The sequence below is a fragment of the Chrysemys picta genome, chromosome 8, assembly GCF_011386835.1.
Source record: "Chrysemys picta bellii isolate R12L10 chromosome 8, ASM1138683v2, whole genome shotgun sequence".
NCBI lineage: Eukaryota > Metazoa > Chordata > Testudines > Emydidae > Chrysemys > Chrysemys picta.
Window position 1 is genome coordinate 109,539,525 of NC_088798.1, and position 19,301 is coordinate 109,558,825.

At 68.7% G+C, this 19,301-nt stretch overlaps 1 protein-coding gene across 1 annotated transcript in view; it reads left to right on the forward strand.

Moving 5' to 3' along the window:
• CDHR2 (cadherin related family member 2) overlaps positions 1–19,301 on the forward strand; it is a 28,752-nt gene that overhangs the window by 8,112 nt on the left and 1,339 nt on the right. The window contains 27 exon segments of the mRNA XM_065555191.1: positions 1,927–2,016; positions 5,034–5,159; positions 5,451–5,591; positions 6,092–6,167; positions 7,077–7,183; positions 7,457–7,501; positions 7,503–7,595; positions 7,597–7,689; positions 8,344–8,499; positions 9,322–9,414; positions 9,416–9,487; positions 9,649–9,710; positions 10,350–10,593; positions 10,937–11,176; positions 12,024–12,093; positions 12,636–13,084; positions 13,086–13,251; positions 13,885–13,956; positions 14,287–14,336; positions 14,448–14,599; positions 14,795–14,897; positions 14,998–15,086; positions 15,589–15,669; positions 16,023–16,100; positions 16,873–16,933; positions 17,964–18,088; positions 18,309–18,422. Of these exon segments, the coding sequence (XP_065411263.1) occupies positions 1,927–2,016; positions 5,034–5,159; positions 5,451–5,591; positions 6,092–6,167; positions 7,077–7,183; positions 7,457–7,501; positions 7,503–7,595; positions 7,597–7,689; positions 8,344–8,499; positions 9,322–9,414; positions 9,416–9,487; positions 9,649–9,710; positions 10,350–10,593; positions 10,937–11,176; positions 12,024–12,093; positions 12,636–13,084; positions 13,086–13,251; positions 13,885–13,956; positions 14,287–14,336; positions 14,448–14,599; positions 14,795–14,897; positions 14,998–15,086; positions 15,589–15,669; positions 16,023–16,100; positions 16,873–16,933; positions 17,964–18,088; positions 18,309–18,422 (3,248 nt within the window).

Genomic DNA, 19,301 nt, shown 5'->3' on the forward strand with positions numbered 1-19,301 from the left:
CCTTCCCTGACCCTCGTTGTGACCCCGCAGCCTCCCTACACGGCGGGGCCCGCACCTGGGCTCCACTCCCCCGCTGGCCGGGGCAGCCTCCCATGGGGCAGCGCGGCAGAGCCTGGCCCTGCTTTTCCTAAGCCACTGGCCTCCCGTGGGACAGAGCCGCAGCGCTCAGAGCCAGCCGTCCCCCCCGAGGAGCTGCCCGCCCCAGGAGCTGCCCCCCCCCCGAGGAGCCCACCCACCCCCCCCGGAGCTGGCCCCGCCCCGAGGAGCCCCCCCCCAGGAGCTGCCCCCCCCCCGAGGAGCCGTTCCCCGTCCTGAGGAGCCAGCCCGCACCCCAAGGAGCCAGCTCCCACCCCGAAGAACCGCCCCCCCGAGAAGCAGGTCCCCACCCTGAGGAGCCGACACACCCGGCACTGGCTGCCCCCCCCCCCCCCGCCTCTGCAGGGTGCTGGGCGGGTCCCAGTAGCAGCCTGGCCTGGCGATGGAGCAGCGCATGCTGGCAGGGGCCTGCGGGCGCTGGGCTGGCGACCTCGGGGTGAAGTGAGGGCAGTGATTGGGCAACAAAATGGCAAATGAAATTTAACGTGGATAAGTGTAAAGTAATGCACATTGGAAAAAATAACCCCAACTCTACATACAATATGATGGGGGCTAATTTAGCTATAACAAGTCAGGAAAAAGATCTTGGAGTCATTGCGGATAGTTCTCTGAAGATGTCCACACAGTGTGCAGAGGCGGTCAAAAAAGCAAACAGGATGTTAGGAATCATTAAAAAGGGGATATTGAATAAGACTGAGAATATATTATTGCCCTTATATAAATCGATGGTACGCCCACATCTTGAATACTGCGTACAGATGTGGTCTCCTCATCTCAAAAAAGATATACTGGCACTAGAAAAGGTTCAGAAAAGGGCAACTAAAATGATTAGGGGTTTGGAACGGGTCCCATATGAGGAGAGATTAAAGAGGCTAGGTCTCTTCAGCTTGGAAAAGAGGAGACTAAGGGGGGATATGATAGAGGTATATAAAATCATGAGTGATGTGGAGAAAGTGGATAAGGAAAAGGTATTTACTTATTCCCATAATACAAGAACTAGGGGTCATCAAATTAAATTAACAGGTTTAAAACAAATACAAGGAAGTTCTTCTTCACACAGCGCACAGTCAACTTGTGGAACTCCTTACCTGAGGAGGTTGTGAAGGCTAGGACTATAACAGAGTTTAAAAGAGAACTGGATAAATTCATGGTGGTTAAGTCCATTAATGGCTATTAGCCAGGACGGGTAAGGAATGGTGTCCCTAGACTCTGTCTGTCAGAGGGTGGAGATGGATGGCAGGAGAGAGGTCACTTGATTGTTGCCTGTTAGGTTCATTCCCTCTGGGGCACCTGGCATTGGCCACTGTCGGTAGACAGGATACTGGGCTAGATGGACCTTTGGTCTGACCCAGTATGGCTGTTCTTATGTTCAGTGGGGCCCTCAGTGCGTTGGCATCAGGCCGGATACCTTGGCCAGGCCGGGGCTGACCCGGGACCAGCAGGCCTGCCAGCGCGTGCCAAGTGGGGGGCTTCCGAGCCAGGCCGCGGGGGCTGTCACTGACCCCCATCCCCAGGTTGGGCACACGCTGATTGGCAGGGGCATTCGGCAGCTCCAGGCAGCCCCTGTGGGGAAACGCCAGGGCTGTGGCATGCGGGGCGATGGGTCCCCAGCGTCTCAGGTTCCCCCAGACGTGGCAGCTCCAGGCACAACATCCTGATCCCTTGGGTGGTGCATCCAGCCCTGTGAGACGCCCCCCAAGCTGCTGCTGTGAGTGACCCCGCTCTGTCCGTGGGGCGTGCCCAGGGCTGCGCCAACTTCCTGGCTGCCAGGTGCTGCCCCGGACCTACAGGCACCTCCCAGGCCAGTCCTACCTGTCCCCTGTGTTTCAGACCTGTCCGATAGGCAGCGCCATCTACAGAGTGCTGGCCACGGACGCCGACTCGGGCAACGCCGGCAGAGTGCGGTATGAGATCGTGTCGGTGAGTGCCGGGGATGCCTCTGCGGGGCCGGGGCGGGGGAGATGGTTTGGCTGGGCCCGGCGCAGAGCCGGGGAGGGGGAGATGGTTCGGCAGGGCCCGGCGCGGGGCCGGGGCGGGGGAGATGGTTCAGCTGGGCCCGGCGTGGGGCCGGGGAGGGGGAGATGGTTCGGTTGGGCCCGGCGCGGGGCCGGGGCGGGGGAGATGGTTTGGCTGGGCCCAGCGCGGGGCCGGGGCGGGGGAGGTGGTTTGGCTGGGCCCAGGGCGGGTGGGTGGTTTTGCGGCTGGTGGCTGATAACAGGGTGGGGGCGGGTGTCCAAGGCTCCTCAGCCCTGTGCTTGGCCCCGGGCCCCCGTGAGCCACACGCCTGGGGGGGGCCGGCCTCAGGAGCTGTATGGGGGGTCCCTCTGCGAGCTGGAACGTGACCCACTCCCAAGTAGAGGGCAATGGTGGCTCCCCACTCCTCCAGCCCCAGGCACGTCAGTGGGGCGAGAGGGGGCAGGGACAGGACCCTGCTTGGGGTGCCCAGCGTGGGGTGGGTCTCGGGGAGCCTGGCAGTGGGGGGAACAAGGCGCTGCCCAGCGGATGTGACAACCAGCCTCGCTCTCGCCACCCGGCTCATCCCATCCTCGGGCAGCCCCCAGCGCGGGCGTCTGCCCCGGTCCCGCCAGGGCCAGGCAGCCCAGACCAGCCGGGCACTGCCAACTCCGCTGGCAGCCGCTAGAGAGCAGCATTGGGCCACGCTGGCCTCAAGCACGTGCTGGGGGGCAGCTCTGAGACGAGGCGGTGGAGGGGCAGGTGGCCCATGGGGGGCCGAGAGCTGGGGCATGTGGAGGCCGGGGGATGGGGGGCAGCTCTGAGACGAGGTGGTGGAGGGGCAGGTGGCCCATGGGGGGCCGAGAGCTGGGGCATGTGGAGGCCGGGGGATGGGGGGCAGCTCTGAGACGAGGTGGTGGAGGGGCAGGTGGCCCATGGGGGGCCGAGAGCTGGGGCATGTGGAGGCCGGGGGATGGGGGGCAGCTCTGAGACGAGGCGGTGGAGGGGCAGGTGGCCCATGGGGGGCCGAGAGCTGGGGCATGTGGAGGCCGGGGGATGGGGGGCAGCTCTGAGACGAGGCGGTGGAGAGGCAGGTGGCCCATGGGGGGCCGAGAGCTGGGGCATGTGGAGGCCGGGGGATGGGGGGCAGCTCTGAGACGAGGCGGTGGAGGGGCAGGCGGCCCATGGGGGGCCGAGAGCTGGGGCATGTGGAGGCCGGGGGATGGGGGGCAGCTCTGAGACAAGGCGGTGGAGGGGCAGGCGGCCCATGGGGGGCCGAGAGCTGGGGCATGTGGAGGCCGGGGGATGGGGGGCAGCAGGCTGGGGGGAGATGCGGAGGCGCCAAGGGAGTTCTTGGAGCTGTGCTGCAGCAGGCACTGGGGGCAGGGCTGTGGGGGGCTGTGGCTGGAGGGGGTGCAGGGGGGCTGTGGTGGAGGGGCTGTGGCTGGAGGGGCTGCGGGGAGCTGCGGCTGGAGGGGGCACAGGGGGCTGTGGCTGGAGAGGATGAGGGGGGGCTGTGGCTGGAAGGAGTGCAGGGGGGCTGTGGTGGGGGGGCTGTGGCTGGAGGGGCTGCGGGGAGCTGCGGCTGGAGGGGGCACAGGGGGCTGTGGCTGGAGAGGATGAGGGGGGGCTGTGGCTGAAGAGGGCACGTGGGGCTGTGGTTGGAGGGGGTGTGAGGGGCTGTGGCTGGAGGGGATGCAGGGGGCCTGTGGCTGGAGGGGGTGCAGGGGGGCTGTGGTGGGGGGGCTGTGGCTCGAGGGGGCGCGGGGGGCTGTGACTGGAGAGGATCGGGGGGGGCTGTGGCTGGAGGGGGCGCGGGGGGCTGTGACTGGAGAGGATCGGGGGGGCTGTGGCTGGAGGAGGTGCAGGGGGGCTGTGGTGGGGGGGCTGTGGCTGGAGGGGGCACAGGGGGCTGTGGCTGGAGAGGATGAGGGGGGGCTGTGGCTAGAAGGGGTGCGGGGGGGCTGTGGTGGGGGGGCTGTGGCTGGAGGGGGTGCGGGGGGCTGTGACTGGAGAGGATCGGGGGGGCTGTGGCTGGAGGGGGCGTGGGGGGCTGTGACTGGAGAGGATCGGGGGGGGCTGTGGCTGGAGGAGGTGCAGGGGGGCTGTGGTGGGGGGGCTGTGGCTGGAGGGGGCACAGGGGGCTGTGGCTGGAGAGGATGAGGGGGGGCTGTGGCTAGAAGGGGTGCGGGGGGGCTGTGGTGGGGGGGCTGTGGCTGGAGGGGGCGCGGGGGGCTGTGACTGGAGAGGATCGGGGGGGCTGTGGCTGGAGGGGGCGTGGGGGGCTGTGACTGGAGAGGATCGGGGGGGGCTGTGGCTGGAGGAGGTGCAGGGGGGCTGTGGTGGGGGGGCTGTGGCTGGAGGGGGCACAGGGGGCTGTGGCTGGAGAGGATGAGGGGGGACTGTGGCTAGAAGGGGTGCGGGGGGGCTGTGGTGGGGGGGCTGTGGCTGGAGGGGGCGCGGGGGGCTGTGGGAGGGCTGTGGCTGGAGGGGGCACAGGGAGCTGTGGCTGGAGAGGATGGGGGGGCTGCATCTGGAGGGGGCGCGGGGGGCTGTGGCTGGAGGAGGTGCGGGGGGCTGTTGTGGGGGGGCTGCGGCCGGAGGGGGTGCAGGGCAGGACTCCCCATGGAGGAACTGTGCAGGGCCCTGGAAAGCCCGGGAGTCTGGGGGACACGTGGCTTAGCTCTGCCCCAGCCCTGCCTCGCCCAGGGGCATGCAGCTGGCACTCACTGCCTGTCAGGGGCTGTTGGCGGAGCTTGGGGGGCAGCCGGGGAGCTGCTGGGAACGGCACGGGGTGCAGGAGGCTCTGGCTGGCTGCGGCAGGGCGTGGGCTTTCTGTGGATAGGGAGCAATTCCCCTCCTTTTGAGGGTCCCCTGGCTCCATCTCTCCCTCGGTGAGTCCCACGGCGCTCTGCGGGGTGGGGGGGGGATGGGTCTGCATCCCGGGCTCACACACAGCCACCCTCCTCCTCCCCCTCCCGCAGGTGACCCCCGACGCCGCCAAGAATCACCAGCTGTTCTACGTCCTGCAGAATGGGACAGTCGGGCTGAACGGCTCCCTGAGCTACAACAACCAGAGCACCTACTACCAGCTCCAGCTCAAGGCCACGGTGGGCCAGCCCCGGGGGGTCTGCGGGGGGGCTGGAGGGAATAGGGGTGGGGGCGCTTGGTAGCAGGGAGTACGGGGGGCTGTGGGCGCTGGGATCTCATGGGGTCTCTGCTCCCCAGGACGGCGGGGCAGCCCATGGTGGGGGCTGGAGGGAATAGGGGTGGGGGCGCAGGGTGGCAGGAGGATGGGGGGGCTGCAGGAGGGCTGGAGGGAATAGGGGTGGGGGCTCAGGATGGCAGGGAGTACGGGGGGGCTGCGGGCGCTGGGATCTCACGGGGTCTCTGCTCCCCAGGATGGCGTGGGCTGCCAGGAGAACTGCACCTACCTGAGCTCCGTCGCCTACCTGTCTGTGAACGTGGTGGATGAGCCCGACCTGGCCCCACAGTTCCTGAATGAGCCCTACGTGGGGTCGGTGCCCGAGAACTGCCCCCTGGTAAAAGGCGCCTGCCGCCTGCTCTGCCCCAGTGCCCTCCCCTCTGGCCAGAGCCTGGCGCTCCTGACATCACCGCCTGTTGCCATGGAACAGAGCGATGTCAAGGAGTCCCCCGCCTGGAACGGGCTGCACTCCCAGAGCCCCCTTTGGGGCTGCCCTAGGCAGGCGGGGCCCATGGAGACTACAACTCCCAGCATGCCTTGGGCCTGAACATGCTGTGGGGAGCCAGGGGGGCGCGAGGGGGGGGGAGCGGCCTTGGGTCTCATGCTGGGCCCCTTGGGGGTGCTCCCCTGGACGGGTCCCATGCTGAGCAGGGACACCCTGAAACCCCCATTCGATTCCCTGGGGCCCAGGGAAGGAGAGACTGAGCCCCCCTCTCCCAGAAGTGGGGATCCGGACCTGCCCCTGCTGTGGGGAGGGGGTGAGCTGGGCAAAGGGGGGTAGCAAAGCCGTCATGGGGTGTATAGCGAGCCCCGCCCTCACCAGGCTCCTCGTTCCAGGGGACCCCGGTGCTGACCGTGTGGGCCATAGACAGAGACAAGGGCGTGAACTATGCCCTCAACTACAGCCTCCTAAGTGAGTGACGCTAAGGGGCGGAGGGGGGACAGGCGGGGGGCTCCCTTCGGCTCCCTCTCCGAGGGCGCTCATGCCAACATGTGTGGGAATTTGGGGTGCATGGGGGCAGGTTGTGGGGCTGGGGCAGTCACTCCGAGGGGCTGAGTTTGGGGGGACAGGTTGGGGGTCTGGGGTAGTCACTCCGAGGGGCTGAGTTTGGGGTGAGGGCAGGATGGGGGGCTGGGGCTGTCACTCCGAGGGGCTGAGTTTGGGGTGAGGGCAGGATGGGGGGCTGGGGCAGTCACTCCGAGGGGCTGAGTTTGGGGGGACAGGTTGGGGGGCTGGGGTAGTCACTCCGAGGGGCTGAGTTTGGGGGGACAGGTTGGAGGGCTGGGGCAGTCACTCCGAGGGGCTGAGTTTGGGGGGACAGGTTGAGGGGCTGGGGTAGTCACTCCGAGGGGCTGAGTTTGGGGGGACAGGTTGGGGGGCTGGGGCAGTCACTCCGAGGGGCTGAGTTTGGGATGAGGGCAGGATAGGGGGCTAGGGGCATGAGCAGAGGCCCAGCCCTGTGCAGCAGCGAGGGGCCACGTCCCCTCTCCGTGCCAGGGGTTGGGTAGCTCCTGAGCGGTGGGAGAGCCGCCATGCGGGGGCGCTGGGGTGCACAGGGCGCCGTTAGCCGGGGAGCCTACTCCAGCTGCACTCACAGAAATCACGGACCCAAGGGTGCTGAGGGGCCGGGGCGGAAGGTGCTGAGACCCCCATGGCCTCAGTGGGCGCCATCCCCCAGGGGAAGGTCCCTGAGTGCAGGGGCCGTGTCTGGCAAGTGGCTCTGGCCAGTCCCGGCTGGCGACGCGCCCCCAGGGCCCCATTCCCCAGCCCGCTTGGCCAGTGGGCACCCAGCCCTCAGCTCTCCTCCACCCTCATGCCCAGATGCCAGCGTGCCGTTTGCTATCGACCTCGCCACGGGCACCATCACGGTGCGCAGCGCCCTGGACAGAGAGCAGCTGTCCAGCGACGAGGTGCTGCTAGAGGTGCTGGTGAGTAGGACGCAGCCGTGAGAGCCCTGCCACGCCCCCCGACCCCGCTCCTCCCCCTCTCCCCGGTGCCCCTGGCCTCCCACCTGACCCGTCCCCCCCCCAGTGCCCCTGGCCCCCCTCCTGACCCATCCCCCTCCGGTACCCCTGTGTTCCAGCCTGACCCGTCCCGCCCAGTGCCCATGGCCCCCGACCTGACCCATCCCATCCTCCCTTCCCCTGACCCCTCACCCCACTGCTGCCCCTGCCTGACCTGGCCCGTCCTCTCCACCCCAGGCGCAGGAGGAGAAGCTGGATATCTACAGGCAGGTGGCTCAGGCCCAGCACCACGGTGACCGTCCAGGTGACCGATGTCAACGACAACACACCCCAGTTCTACGACTGCGAGCTCCCCGCCTGCGACTTCGCTGCCAGCCCCCCAGAGCCGCTTTGGGGGCTCCCTCGAGGAGCATTCCTCTGCCGGGGTGCCTGTGCGTGACCTCCACATTGTGGCCCACGACCCTGACAAGGTGGGAGCTGCTGGGCTGCCCCCTGCCCCTGGGCATCCACCACCCTGAGGGGTGGGATCGAGGGACATCGGCCAGGCTGGGAGAGCGGGGGCTGGGGGTCAGGATTGGGGTCATCAGCAGGGCTGGGGATCAGGACCGAGGGGGGGTTGGCAGGGCTGGGGGAGCGGGGGCTGGGGGTCAGGATCAGGGGGATCGGCGGGGCTGGGGGAGTGGGGGCTGGGGGTCAGGATCGGGGGGATCGGCAGGGCTGGGGGTTAGGATCGGGGGGGATCGGCAGGGCTGGGGGAGCGGGGGCTGGGGGTCAGGATTGGGGTCATCAGCAGGGCTGGGGGTCAGGACCGGGGTGGGTTGGCAGGGCTGGGGGAGCGGGGGCTGGGGGTCAGGATCGGGGGGATCGGCAGGGCTGGGGGCTAGGATCGGGGGGATCGGCAGGGCTGGGGGAGCGGGGGCTGGGGGTCAGGATCGGGGGGATTGGCAGGGCAGGGGGAGCAGGGGCTGGGGGTTAGGATCGGGGGGGATCGGCAGGGCTGGGGGAACAGGGGCCACAGGTCAGGATTGGGACCAGTGCCCAACCCAGTTGCTCCCCTGTGGGGTGTGGCCGGGGTGGAGCAGGCCCCCAGCGGCCGGGTTTCTCCCCCTCCTCTCTCCGGGCAGGGCTCCAATGGCACCTTTGAGCTGCAGCTGCAGGGCCCGGCCGCCGCCTCCTTCTCCGTCTCGCCCACGAGGATCACGGGAACGGGGGCGGTGCAGGTCCTGGTGAAGCACCCCAGCACCGTGGATTACGAGCAGGTTCCTGTGATGACAGTGGAGGTGAGAGCCCCGGAGGGTGGAGGGGGACAGGCCCCAGAGCCAGGCTGGGCCAGCTGCCTGTCCGGGGGGCAGGCCGTCTCCAGCGTGCCTACGCTGAGGGCTGCAGGGGGGCTGCATCCCGTTGGGCTGGGCAGGCGGGGAGGTGCCGCTCCCCCTGGCCTTGGGGCTGCCCGCCGATCCTCCTTTGTGCCTGGCCGCATTTGGCCAAGCCCAGAGCCCAGAGCCCCGGAGGCCGGGACCTGCGTCGCTGCAGTGGGAGAACCATCCCTGTCCTTGGGGGGCGGGCACCCAGCGTGGGCAGGGCAGCTCCAGCCTCATTCCCCTGAACTCAGCCCCAGGCAGCCCCAAGGGGGATGGGGGGATGGGGCAGACGCGGTCCCTTCCACCGAGTATGGGGGGTGCTCGGCAGGTTTGGGGGGACGCGGTCCACAGGCACCAACTTTTTTTGGTGCCGGTGGTTGCTTGTGCCTACCCCCGCCCCACCCCGACTCCACCCCCACCCCAAAGTCCCTCCCCCAACTCCGCCCCTCCCTGCCCCTATTGGACCCCTCCCCAAATCCCCACCCTGGCCCTGCCTCCTCCCCCAAGCGCGCCACGTTTCCCCTCCTCCCCCCTGGGGGCGCAAGCGCTGGGAGGGACGGGGGGAGACGCAGGACCCAGCGGCACGCTCAGGGGAGGAGGCGGAGGTGAGTTGAGGCTGAGGGGGGGCGGGAGCTGCCGGTGGGTGCAGAGCCCTGGAGCACCCACCATGATGTGGTCCCTTCCCCAGGGGAGGGGGCTCAGTGGGTTTGGGGGTGATGTGGTCCCTTCCCCATGCTGTAGATCGTTGCCAACGACACCAGGAACCCCGGGAACTGCTGCTCCATCACCACAGTGACCATCCAGCTGCTTGACATCAACGACCACAGTCCGGAGGTTCAATCAGAGCACGTACTGGCTGCAGGTGCCGGAGAACAGCCCAGCGGGCACCGTCATCTCCACCATCACGGTGAGGGAGCCCACGGGGGCAGTGGTGCTCTGGGGCACCCGCGGGGGGTGGGGTTGTGGCAGGCACTGGGGACCCTGGCTGGGGCCCAGCCCCCCCGATGGCCTCCCAGGGGCTGGGCCCCGCTGCTGCTGTGACCAACGGGGCCCTTCTGGCTTTTGCAGGCCACTGACCCGGACAGCGGTGGCTTTGGCAGGATCACCTACAGGCTGCTGCCCGAGAGCATGTACGTACCCTGCCGCGCCCCTCACTGCCACGGGGAGGTCCTGGTTGGGGCTCCGGAGGGGCTGGTGGGACTGTGCCTGGTGCCTGCCTCCAGCCCGGCGTGCCAGGACCGGACAGGTCCATAGGCACCAACTTTTTCGGTGCCGGTGGGTGCCCGGGCCCCGACTCCACCCCATCCCTGTCCCGTCCCCATTCCAACCCCATCCCCAAAGTCCACGCCCTAACTCCGCCCCCTTCCTTCTCCTATTGGATCCCTTCCCCAAATCCCCGCCCCGGCCCCGCCTCTTCCCCCAGCACGCTGTGTTCCCCCTCCTCCCCTCTCCCTCCCTGCCCCGCGAACCAGCTGTTCTCTACCGCAGGCACCGCCCCTGCAGTTCCCATTGGCTGCGGAGCCGGTGCTCGGGGCAGGGGCAGCGTGCGGAGCTCTATGGCCCCCCCGCCTAGGAGTCGGACCTGCTGGCCACTTCCGGGATGCAGCACGGAGCCAGGACACGTAGGGACTAGCCTGCCTTAGCCCCGCAGTGCTGCTGACTGGACTTTTAACGGCCCAGACGGCGGTGCTGACCGGAGCCGCCAGGGTCCTTTTTCGAGCGGCTGTTCTGGTTGAAAACCGGACACCTGGTCACTCTATGTCCCACAGGCTGCACATCTTTGCGGTGAACGCCAGCAGCGGGGAGGTGCTGGTGCGAAACGGCAGCTTGCTGGACCGTGAGACCCGCACGCCCTATTCCGTCACCCTGCAGGCCGTGGACGGGGGGAACATGACTGGCTCCACCTTCCTCGAGATCACCCTGCAGGACGTCAACGACAACGCCCCAGTCATCAGCGGTTCCTACAACATCTTCATCAACGAGGAGCAGGAGAACATCAGCGTCCAGATCCAGGTGGGGCTGAGCCCTGGGGGCCGATGCCCTTGCCCCACTTCTCCAGAGGACTAGCCGGCCCTTGGCACCTTCCAGCCGGCCCCTTTGGCTGCCCCCTGGGGCCGTCTAATGAGGCTCCTTTAACGGGGGCGCTGGGGCTTTCCCGGGGCTGTGGGGAGCCCACTGGAGGCCAAGGGTGTGGGTTCCCTGGCTCTGTAACGGCGCCAGGGCTGGGTGGGCGGGATGGTGACCGGTTCCCAGGCATGAGGCACCGTGCACTGCTGGGCTTGTGGGGTGGGCGGGGGAGCTCTGTGGTGGGGGTCCCTGAGTCCGGCCCTGAGCCCTCCGGCGGCCTCGTTTCCAGGCCTTTGACAACGACGAGCCCGGCACCAACAACAGCCGCCTGCGGTTCCAGCTGGAGCCCGGGGCCTTCAGCGCCAACTTCACCATCGACCCCGCCACGGGGGTGCTGCGCAGCCTGGGGGCACTGGACCGCGAGGCCCTGGAGCCGGCGCTGAAGGGGAAGGTGGTGGTGACCGTGCGGGTGCACGACCTGGGCGTGCCACAGCTCAGCTCCCTCGTCAACGTCACTATCACTGTGGAGGTAACTGGGCTCCTGGCCGTGCGGGGGGGGGGGCCAAGCTGGGGGGGCGGGGCTCTCGGCTGGAGTGGGCGGGCCAGACTGGGGTGGGCGGGGCTCCTGGCTGTGCTGGCGGGGTGGCAGGCTGGGGGGCGGGGCTCCTGACTGTGCTGGGGGTGTGGCAGGCTGGAGGGGCAGGGCTCCTGGCTGTGCTGGGGGGGACCAGGCTGGGGGGGCGGGGCTCCCGGCTGGAGTGGGGGGCCAGACTGGGGAGGACGGGGCTCCTAGCTGTGCTGGGGGCGTGGCAGGCTGGGGGGCAGGGCTCCTGGCTGTGCTGGGAGAGGCCAGACTGGGGAGGACGGGGCTCCTGGCTGTGCTGGGGCGGGTGGCAGGCTGGGGGGGCGGGGCTCCTGGCTGTGCTGGGGGTGGGCAGGCTGGGGGGGCTGGGGCTCCCGGCTGGAGTGGGGGGCCAGACTGGGGAGGACGGGGCTCCTAGCTGTGCTGGGGGCGTGGCAGGCTGAGGTGCAGGGCTCCTGGCTGTGCTGGGGGGTGGCAGGCTGGAGGGGCAGGGCTCCTGGCTGTGCTGGGGGGTGGCAGGCTGGGGGGCCGGGGCTCCTGGCTGTGCTGGGGGGGCAGCAGGCTGGGGGGGCGGGGCTCCTGGCTGTGCTGGGGGGGCAGCAGGCTGGGGGGGGCTCCTGGCCGTGCTGGGGGGGGTGCAGAGGGCTCCTGTCCCGAATCTTTCTCCTGGGGAAGGGGAGCTGTGAGAATATTCCTGGGGCCCATGCTGGGAGGAGTGCGGGCACACGTCTGCCCCTCGCCCAGCTGGGCACCATGCAGGGCCCAGACGAGTGGCCTGGGTTTCTCTCTGCAGGACGTGAACGACAACGCGCCCGTGTTCCTCAACGAGTCCTACACGTTCTCTGTGCGGGAGGGCCTGTCAGGTACAGGGGCCGCCAGGCCGGGTGCGCACTTGTGGGGCGCATTGAATACCAGCAACAGGCCAACGGGGTCTGGGCAGGGCTGACTGAGTGGGGAGGCAGGGGGCACTGTCAGTCCAGTGGTGGGGTGGGGAGAGGTGGGGGGCAGGCAGGGGGCAGTGTGGAGCGCGGGCAGGACAGCGGCAGGGCAGGGGTGGGGGGCACCAGGGGGCGCAGTCAGTCCAGCGGCACGGCAGGGGCAGCATGGGCGTGGTCAGTCCAGAGGCAGGGAGTACCAGGGAGCGCGCTCAGTCCAGCGGCAGGACAGGGGTGGGCAGGGGGCACCAGGGGGCACGGGCAGTCCAGCGGCAGGGCAGGGGCGGGCAGGGGCAGCGTGGCTGTGGTCAGTCCGGCGGCAGGGCAGGGGCAGCGTGGCTGTGGTCAGTCCGGCGGCAGGGCAGGGGCAGCGTGGGTGTGGTCAGTCCGGCGGCAGGGCAGGGGCGGCGTGGATGTGGTCAGTCCGGTGGCAGGGCAGTGGCGCCGCTCACCGGTTTCCCCGTCCCCAGGCGCCTTCGTGGGCAGCGTGGAGGCGGAGGACGCGGACCAGACCGAGGTCCATCACCGAATCTCCTTCCAGTTGGTCAGCAGCACCGGCTCCAGCAACTTCCTGCTGCGCTCCATCCGCCTGGGCCCTGGGCACTACCAGGGCAACCTGTCCCTGGACCCCGACGTGGCGCTGGACTACGACCGGCTCAGTCCGGCGCGCTTCACCCTGACGGTGCAGGCGGAGAACACGGGCACCGGCGACGCCCTCAACGCGGTGCCCTGTACGGTGCAGGTGCAGGTGCTGGACGTGAATGATGAGCCGCCCACCCTGGTGCCGGCCTCGCCGCAGGACGTGAGCGTGGCCGAGGACGCCAAGCCAGGGCTGCTCACTACCCTGCAGGCCTCCGACCTGGACACCAACCACTCGCTGCACTTCCAGGAGCTGGGCCTGGCCTGCTACAAGGGCGCGGGGGACCGCAGGCCACGTGTGCCAGGACTGGTTCTACCTGGAGCCCAACGGCTCCGTCTTCCTCAACAGCTCGCAGCTCGACTACGAGGCCCTGCGAACCGGGTGACCATCGCCCCTGCGTGTGGAGGACACACACACCGAGGAGGGCAACCCCTACAGCAACAACGGTGGGGGCTGGCCCCACAACCTCGTCTCCCGCTGCCCCCCACGTGACGCTGGCTGTCCCAGCCTCGCCCAGCGGGGGGCGCCGTGGGGAGCGGGGTGCTGGCTGAGGGGGGGTGTTCCGGATACGCTGTCCAGCCTCGCCCAGCAGGGGGCGCTGTGGGGAGCGGGGTGCTGGCTGAGGGGGTGATCCCAGATACTCTGTCCCAGCCTCGCCCAGCCAGGGGGTGCTGTGGGGAGCGGGGTGCTGGGCTGAGGGGGGGTGTTCCGGATACTCTGTCCCTGGCCTCGCCCAGCAGGGGGTGCTGTGGGGAGCGGGGTGCTGGCTGAGGGGGGTGTTCCGGATACTCTGTCCCTGGCCTCGCCCAGCAGGGGGCGCCATGGGGAGCGGGGTGCTGGCTGAGGGGGTGACCCCGGATACTCTGTCCCGGCCTCGCCCAGCAGGGGGTGCCGTGGGGAGCGGGGTGGGAGAGCCCTGGCTGTGGGGGGTGATCCGTGCTGCCCTGGCCCCAGCAGCAGGGATCGGTGCACATGGACGGAGGCAGGTTTTGAAGGTCCTGTGGGGTGGGGCTGGGGGCTGGGGCGCCGCAGAGACCCCTGATCTGTGACGGGGGCTCTCGCTTCCATGTCCTTCGCAGCAACGCTGAGGGTCCTGATCAGTGACGTGAACGACAACAGCCCGGAGTTCCTGCGCATCAACGACACCTTCGGTGAGAGCGCGGGCTGGGGGCTCTGCGTGGGGGCGAGGCCGGGGCCCTGCGCCCAGCCAGCCAGTGGGGCCTGTCCTGAGCGCTGGCAGGGCCCTGAGCCTTGGGGTGTGGAGCAGGACTCGGGTGGTGCCCTGGTGCCACCGTGCAGCTGTCGGTGCCCGTCACTTACAGCCCCTGGATGCGAGTGGTGGCACGGGAGCCCTGTGAGCTCGGCAGGTGCCCGATTTTGCCCAGTGGGCTCCAGCAGAGGGTGGCTGCAGCCGCCGTGTGCCGTTGTGAGCTGAGCCGAGCGCTGGCCGCGACTGAGCCGTCTCCCTGTCTCCTTCGCAGTTGTGGTCCCTGAGGTCTCCCCCGTGGATCTGCCGGTGGCTGTGGTCAAGGTGAGGAGGCTGCGGGTCCGGGGCAGCTGCCCTTGGGGGGCTTGCGGGGGGGCAGCCCAGAGCAGGGGGCTGTGCCGGCGGGGCCATGACATGCCCGGTCTCCTGTCACAGGCCAGGGACGCCGACTCGGGGCCACGCGGAGCCATCACCTTCAGCATCTCCAAAGTCCTGTTCCTCCAGGACAACGGGCCCTCCCACACTCTCACCAGTGTCTTCAAGGTGGCAACGGCGGCTGAGGGGGACCTCTACGTCGGCAGCATCCAGTAACGCCGGGGCAGGGAGAGAGCTGGCCCTGCGGGGGCAGCGGGGCAGGGAGAGAGCTGGGCCTGGGGGGCAGCAGGGCAGGGGTAGCTGGGCCTGGGGGCAGTGGGGCAGGGACAGAGCTGGGTTGGGTGGGCAGTGGGGCAGAGGTAGCTGGGTTTGGTGGGGAGCGTCTGAACACCCTGCTGTCCTGACAGAGTTGCAAGCAACCTGGATGGGTCGGTAAAGGGCCGGTACCAGGTGACGGTGGAGGCCAAAGACAGCGGGACGCCGTCGCTCAACTCCTCGGCCGTGCTGGACGTGAGTACGCTCCCGGCCCTCTCTGCGGCCAGCGCTGGGCACGGCACCGTGCCCACACCTGGCCTGGCTCACCCACCGGCTCTCCCTCCCCCCACTGCAGATCTTCACCGTGGACCAGAGCTACCGGGTCAGGCTGGTGTTCTCGACCTCCGTGAACGAAGTGCAGGAGAACTCGGACAGGATCAAAGCGTGAGGGGTCCCTGGGCGCAGACGGGGCGGGGTGTCACAGTCACCTGGCCGGCCATGTGCACCCGCGCGTGTGCAGACGACACGGCAGTGTGCACCCCTAAGGGGACCGGTGGTGTCCAGGACCATGTGGCAGGCTCAGTGCCCACCTCCCCTCGCTATTCCAGTCCCACCTTCCCATCAGCCCTGCAGCTCCCCGCCCCCTTGCTGCGTGGGCCACGGGCTGCACCGGCGGGGCCCTGAATGCCCAAGCCGCCTGGTGCTGCTGGCCGGTGGGGAAGGCCCCCGGGGTACCATGTGCCCAGGTGTGCTCCCGCTCGGGACCAGCTTTGACCCGTGACGTTGGAAGGGAGAATCGGATGCCCCCACCTGGCTCTGGCAAGTGACACGTCTCTATCCACCCCCGGGCCTGCGAGTGGAGGGCTGAGGCAGCTAGACTGGGGCTCCCTGGGGCTGATGGCGTGGGGCACGGCCCATGTACCAGCCTCCTCCCTGTTTGCTCCAGGGCTCTGACGGTGGCGACCAGGACGACGGTGTATGTGGCAGTGATCCAGTCCGCGGCGGATGCGCAGTCCAGATCGTCCAGGTGCCCGAGGCGTGGGAAGGGGGCAGGGCACAGGCCGGGTGGGGGTGGCCAAGGCCGTGGGGCTGGGGCAGATCCTGGGGGAGGGGTGGGGTGGCGCAGGCTGGAGAGAGGGAGGTTGGTGGGGGTAGCTCTGGCAGAGGATGACGACAAGGCAGGTGAAGGCCAGGTGCTTGGCGGCTGCTGGCCCTGGGCCCTGGGTCTGCAGTTGGGACGTGCGGGGAGCCGGGACAGGGCTAAAGCAGGGGCCAGGGGCCACGGGTGTGGGATGGCACCGCAGGTTTGTGACAGGGCCGGACTCTGGGGCTGCCATCGACGCGTTCCCGGATCACATGATGGCCTCTCGCGTCCTGCAGGGCCCAGGAGAAGTCTGTGATGGAGGCGTACTTCGTGTACAGCAACGGGACAGCCCTGGGGGTGAACGAGCTTAGCATGTGAGTGAGGTTAGCTGGCAGGGGGGCGGGCAGAGGGCTGTCTGTGTGGGGGGGGTGCTGTGGGCAGGGGGCGGGCAGAGGGCTGTCTGTAGGGGGGTGTGCTGTGGGCAGGGGGCGGGCAGAGAGCTGTCTGTAGGGGGGTGTGCTGTGGGCAGGGGGCGGGCAGAGGGCTGTCTGTAGGGGGGTGTGCTGTGGGCAGGGGGCGGGCAGAGGGCTGTCTGTAGGGGGGTGTGCTGTGGGCAGGGGGCGGGCAGAGAGCTGTCTGTAGGGGGGTGTGCTGTGGGCAGGGGGCGGGCAGAGGGCTGTGTGGGGGGGGTGTGCTGTGGGCAGGGGGCGGGCAGAGGGCTGTCTGTAGGGGGGTGTGCTGTGGGCGGGGGGCGGGCAGAGAGCTGTCTGTGTGGGGGGTGTGCTGTGGGCAGGGGGCGGGCAGAGGGCTGTGTGGGGGTGTGTGCTGTGGGCAGGGGATGGGCAGAGGGCTGTCTGTAGGGGGATGTGCTGTGGGCGGGGGGCGGGCAGAGAGCTGTCTGTGTGGGGGGTGTGCTGTGGGCAGGGGGTGGGCAGAGGGCTGTCTGTGTGTGGGGTGTGCTGTGGGCAGGGGGCGGGCAGAGGGCTGTCTGTGTGTGGGGTGTGCTGTGGGCGGGGTGTGTGTGCAGAGGGCTGTCTGGGGGGGCGCTATGGGCAGGGGTCTGGGGGGCACCGTGGGTGGGATGCCCGCGAAGGGCCGTCTGGGGCAGCACGAGTGGGGTTCACATCTGGGTTGTGTCCTCAACAGACTGGTCCAGAGCAACTCACAGGCGCTGAGCGAGCTGATCCAGTTGGGACTCACCATTATTGTGAGTGTGGCGGAGCCGCCTTGGCTGGGGGGCCGCGGGAGTCACCTTGGCTGGGGGGGCCGCGGGAGCCACCTTGGCTGGGGGGGCCGCAGGAGCCGCCTTGGCTGGGGGGCCGCGGGAGCCAGCCGGGCTGGGGGGGCCGTGGGAGCCAGCCGGGCTGGGGGGGCCACGGGAGCTAGCCGGGCTGGGGAGGTGCTGTCTCCTCCCGGAGGAAGGGCCGGGCTGGGCAGGGCGTGTTGGAACCTGCCCCGTTAGGGCCACGGCCGCTCGCCTGAAAGCAGCACGTCGCGTCAACCGCCTCCTCGCTGGGTTTGGAGGGGGCACCGGGGCTGGGTACCTAGGGGAGGCTGGCGCTCCCAGGACCGGGGGCACTGCGGGGAGGGTCCCAGGGGAAGGCTGAGGGCAGGGGAGCAGCGAGAGCTTTGCTGGCTGACCCCCCCCGAGAGCCGGAGCAGACGGCCCGAGGGGGCTGATGGCAGGGGAGCCTGCGTGTTGGGGGGGACCGGGGGACCGGGGACGAGGGATGCTCCCCCGGGGAGGACGAGCTCCCAGCACAGAGGTGGGGGTCTGGCCGGAGGAGAGGGGGTGCACTGCACTGGAAGGGCTGGGATGGCTGACCAGGCAGTGGGGTAGGCTAGGGCTGGGGTGGAGGACGCCGGCGCGTGGTGCACACCATGTTGATGGGGTAAGGGCAGTGCCCCGGGGTGAGGAAGGGGCTGGTATGGGCTATTTGCACTGGGGGGTTGCAATTAACTGGCCCCAGGGAGGGTATCGCCGAGTCTGTGAAGCTGGCATGGGTTCCTGGGGCGCTGAAGGAGGCGGGTGGAGGTGGACACGCTGAGGGCACTCCGGGCAGGACTGCCCTGTGACAGAAGGGTGGGTCCCTCTAACACAGCGACCCCCCCAGCCCCTCGGCAGTGACCAGGCTGCTGGCTGGAGAGGGGCTGGCCCCCGCTCTGGGGGTGGAGGGTGGCACAGCCTGTGCAGCGGTGGGATCCTGGTGCGGGGGGTGACGTGTCTCTATGCCCAGGGCCCCGGGACAGTGGTGGAGCCCAATAAGGAGAACGAGCTGGTTGGCATCATCGCAGGGCTGGCTGGGGGCCTGGTGCTGCTGCTCCTCGTCATGACGCTGGCCTTGCTGGCCACCAGCCGGAGGTAGGAGATCCCCCCACCCCCTTGGCCCCCGGCCCTGCCGACCCCTGCCTGTCCCGCCCCATATCTCCTTCTGCTGCTCCTGCCCGTGCATGTCCCCTGCCGGTCCTGTGCCCTCCTGTACCATTGCAGGTGCCAGCCTGTCCCCATTTCCTGCCCCAGCCAGCATTGCCCTCTGCTCCACGCCCCGTCACTCACCCCTGCCCACTATTTGCTTTTGCAGCTACAGGAGGAAGCTGAAGGCCATGAAAGCGCTGAAGGTGGCATCCACGCTGACAGCCAACGTGGCACAGCAGGGGCCGACCATCCCCGGGACAAACAAATACAACGCTGAGGGGTGAGCATGGCCGGCAGGAGGGGGGCTGCGTGCGCCCCCAGACCTGCCTGGGCACCCATCCCTGGGAGCAGGGGCTGCGGCCTGGCCGGGGAGCTCCAGGAGGGTGGAGGCAGGGCTGTGACATGCCCCAGCACTGGTCGCTGGGAAGCAGAGAGGGGGTGGCAGTGCCATGGGGTATGTTTGTGGTGGACGTTCCTGGGCCCAGAGCCGCTCCCACACCACGTGCTGCGCCCGACTGGGCACCGAGGGCCACGTGCCCAAAGAGCAAAGGCCCCTTGGGTGGCCCAACAGCATGTGAATGGCCTCTGGCCGCGTATGCCCCGCTAGTGCCCCGGCTGCACACCGCTCCACTTGGCTGTGTGCGGTGTCTGCCTCGGGGTGCGTCAGGGTGGGGGCTGGGCTGCTGCGTTGCAGTGGTGCTGGGGCTGCTGCACGGTTGTTGCGGTGTAGCTGGGCATGGATGTTTCTGTGTTGTGCTACCTGTGGTTGTGTCGTGGTTGTGGTGAGTGGCTGTGCTGTTGTGTTGTGCTGCCTGTGGTTGTGTCGTGGTTGTGGTGAGTGGCTGTGCTGTTGTGTTGTGCTGTCTGTGGTTGTGTTGTGGTTGTAGTGGCTGTGCTGTTGTTGTGTTGTGCTGCCTGTGGTTGTGTCGTGGTTGTGGTCAGTGGCTGTGCTGTTGTGTTGTGCTGTCTGTGGTTGTGCTGTTGTTGTGTTGTGCTGTCTGTGGTTGTGTCGTGGTTGTAGTGGCTGTGCTGTTGTTGTGTTGTGCTGCCTGTGGTTGTGTCGTGGTTGTGGTCAGTGGCTGTGCTGTTGTGTTGTGCTGTCTGTGGTTGTGCTGTTGTTGTGTTGTGCTGGCTGTGGTTGTGTCGTGGTTGTGGTTGT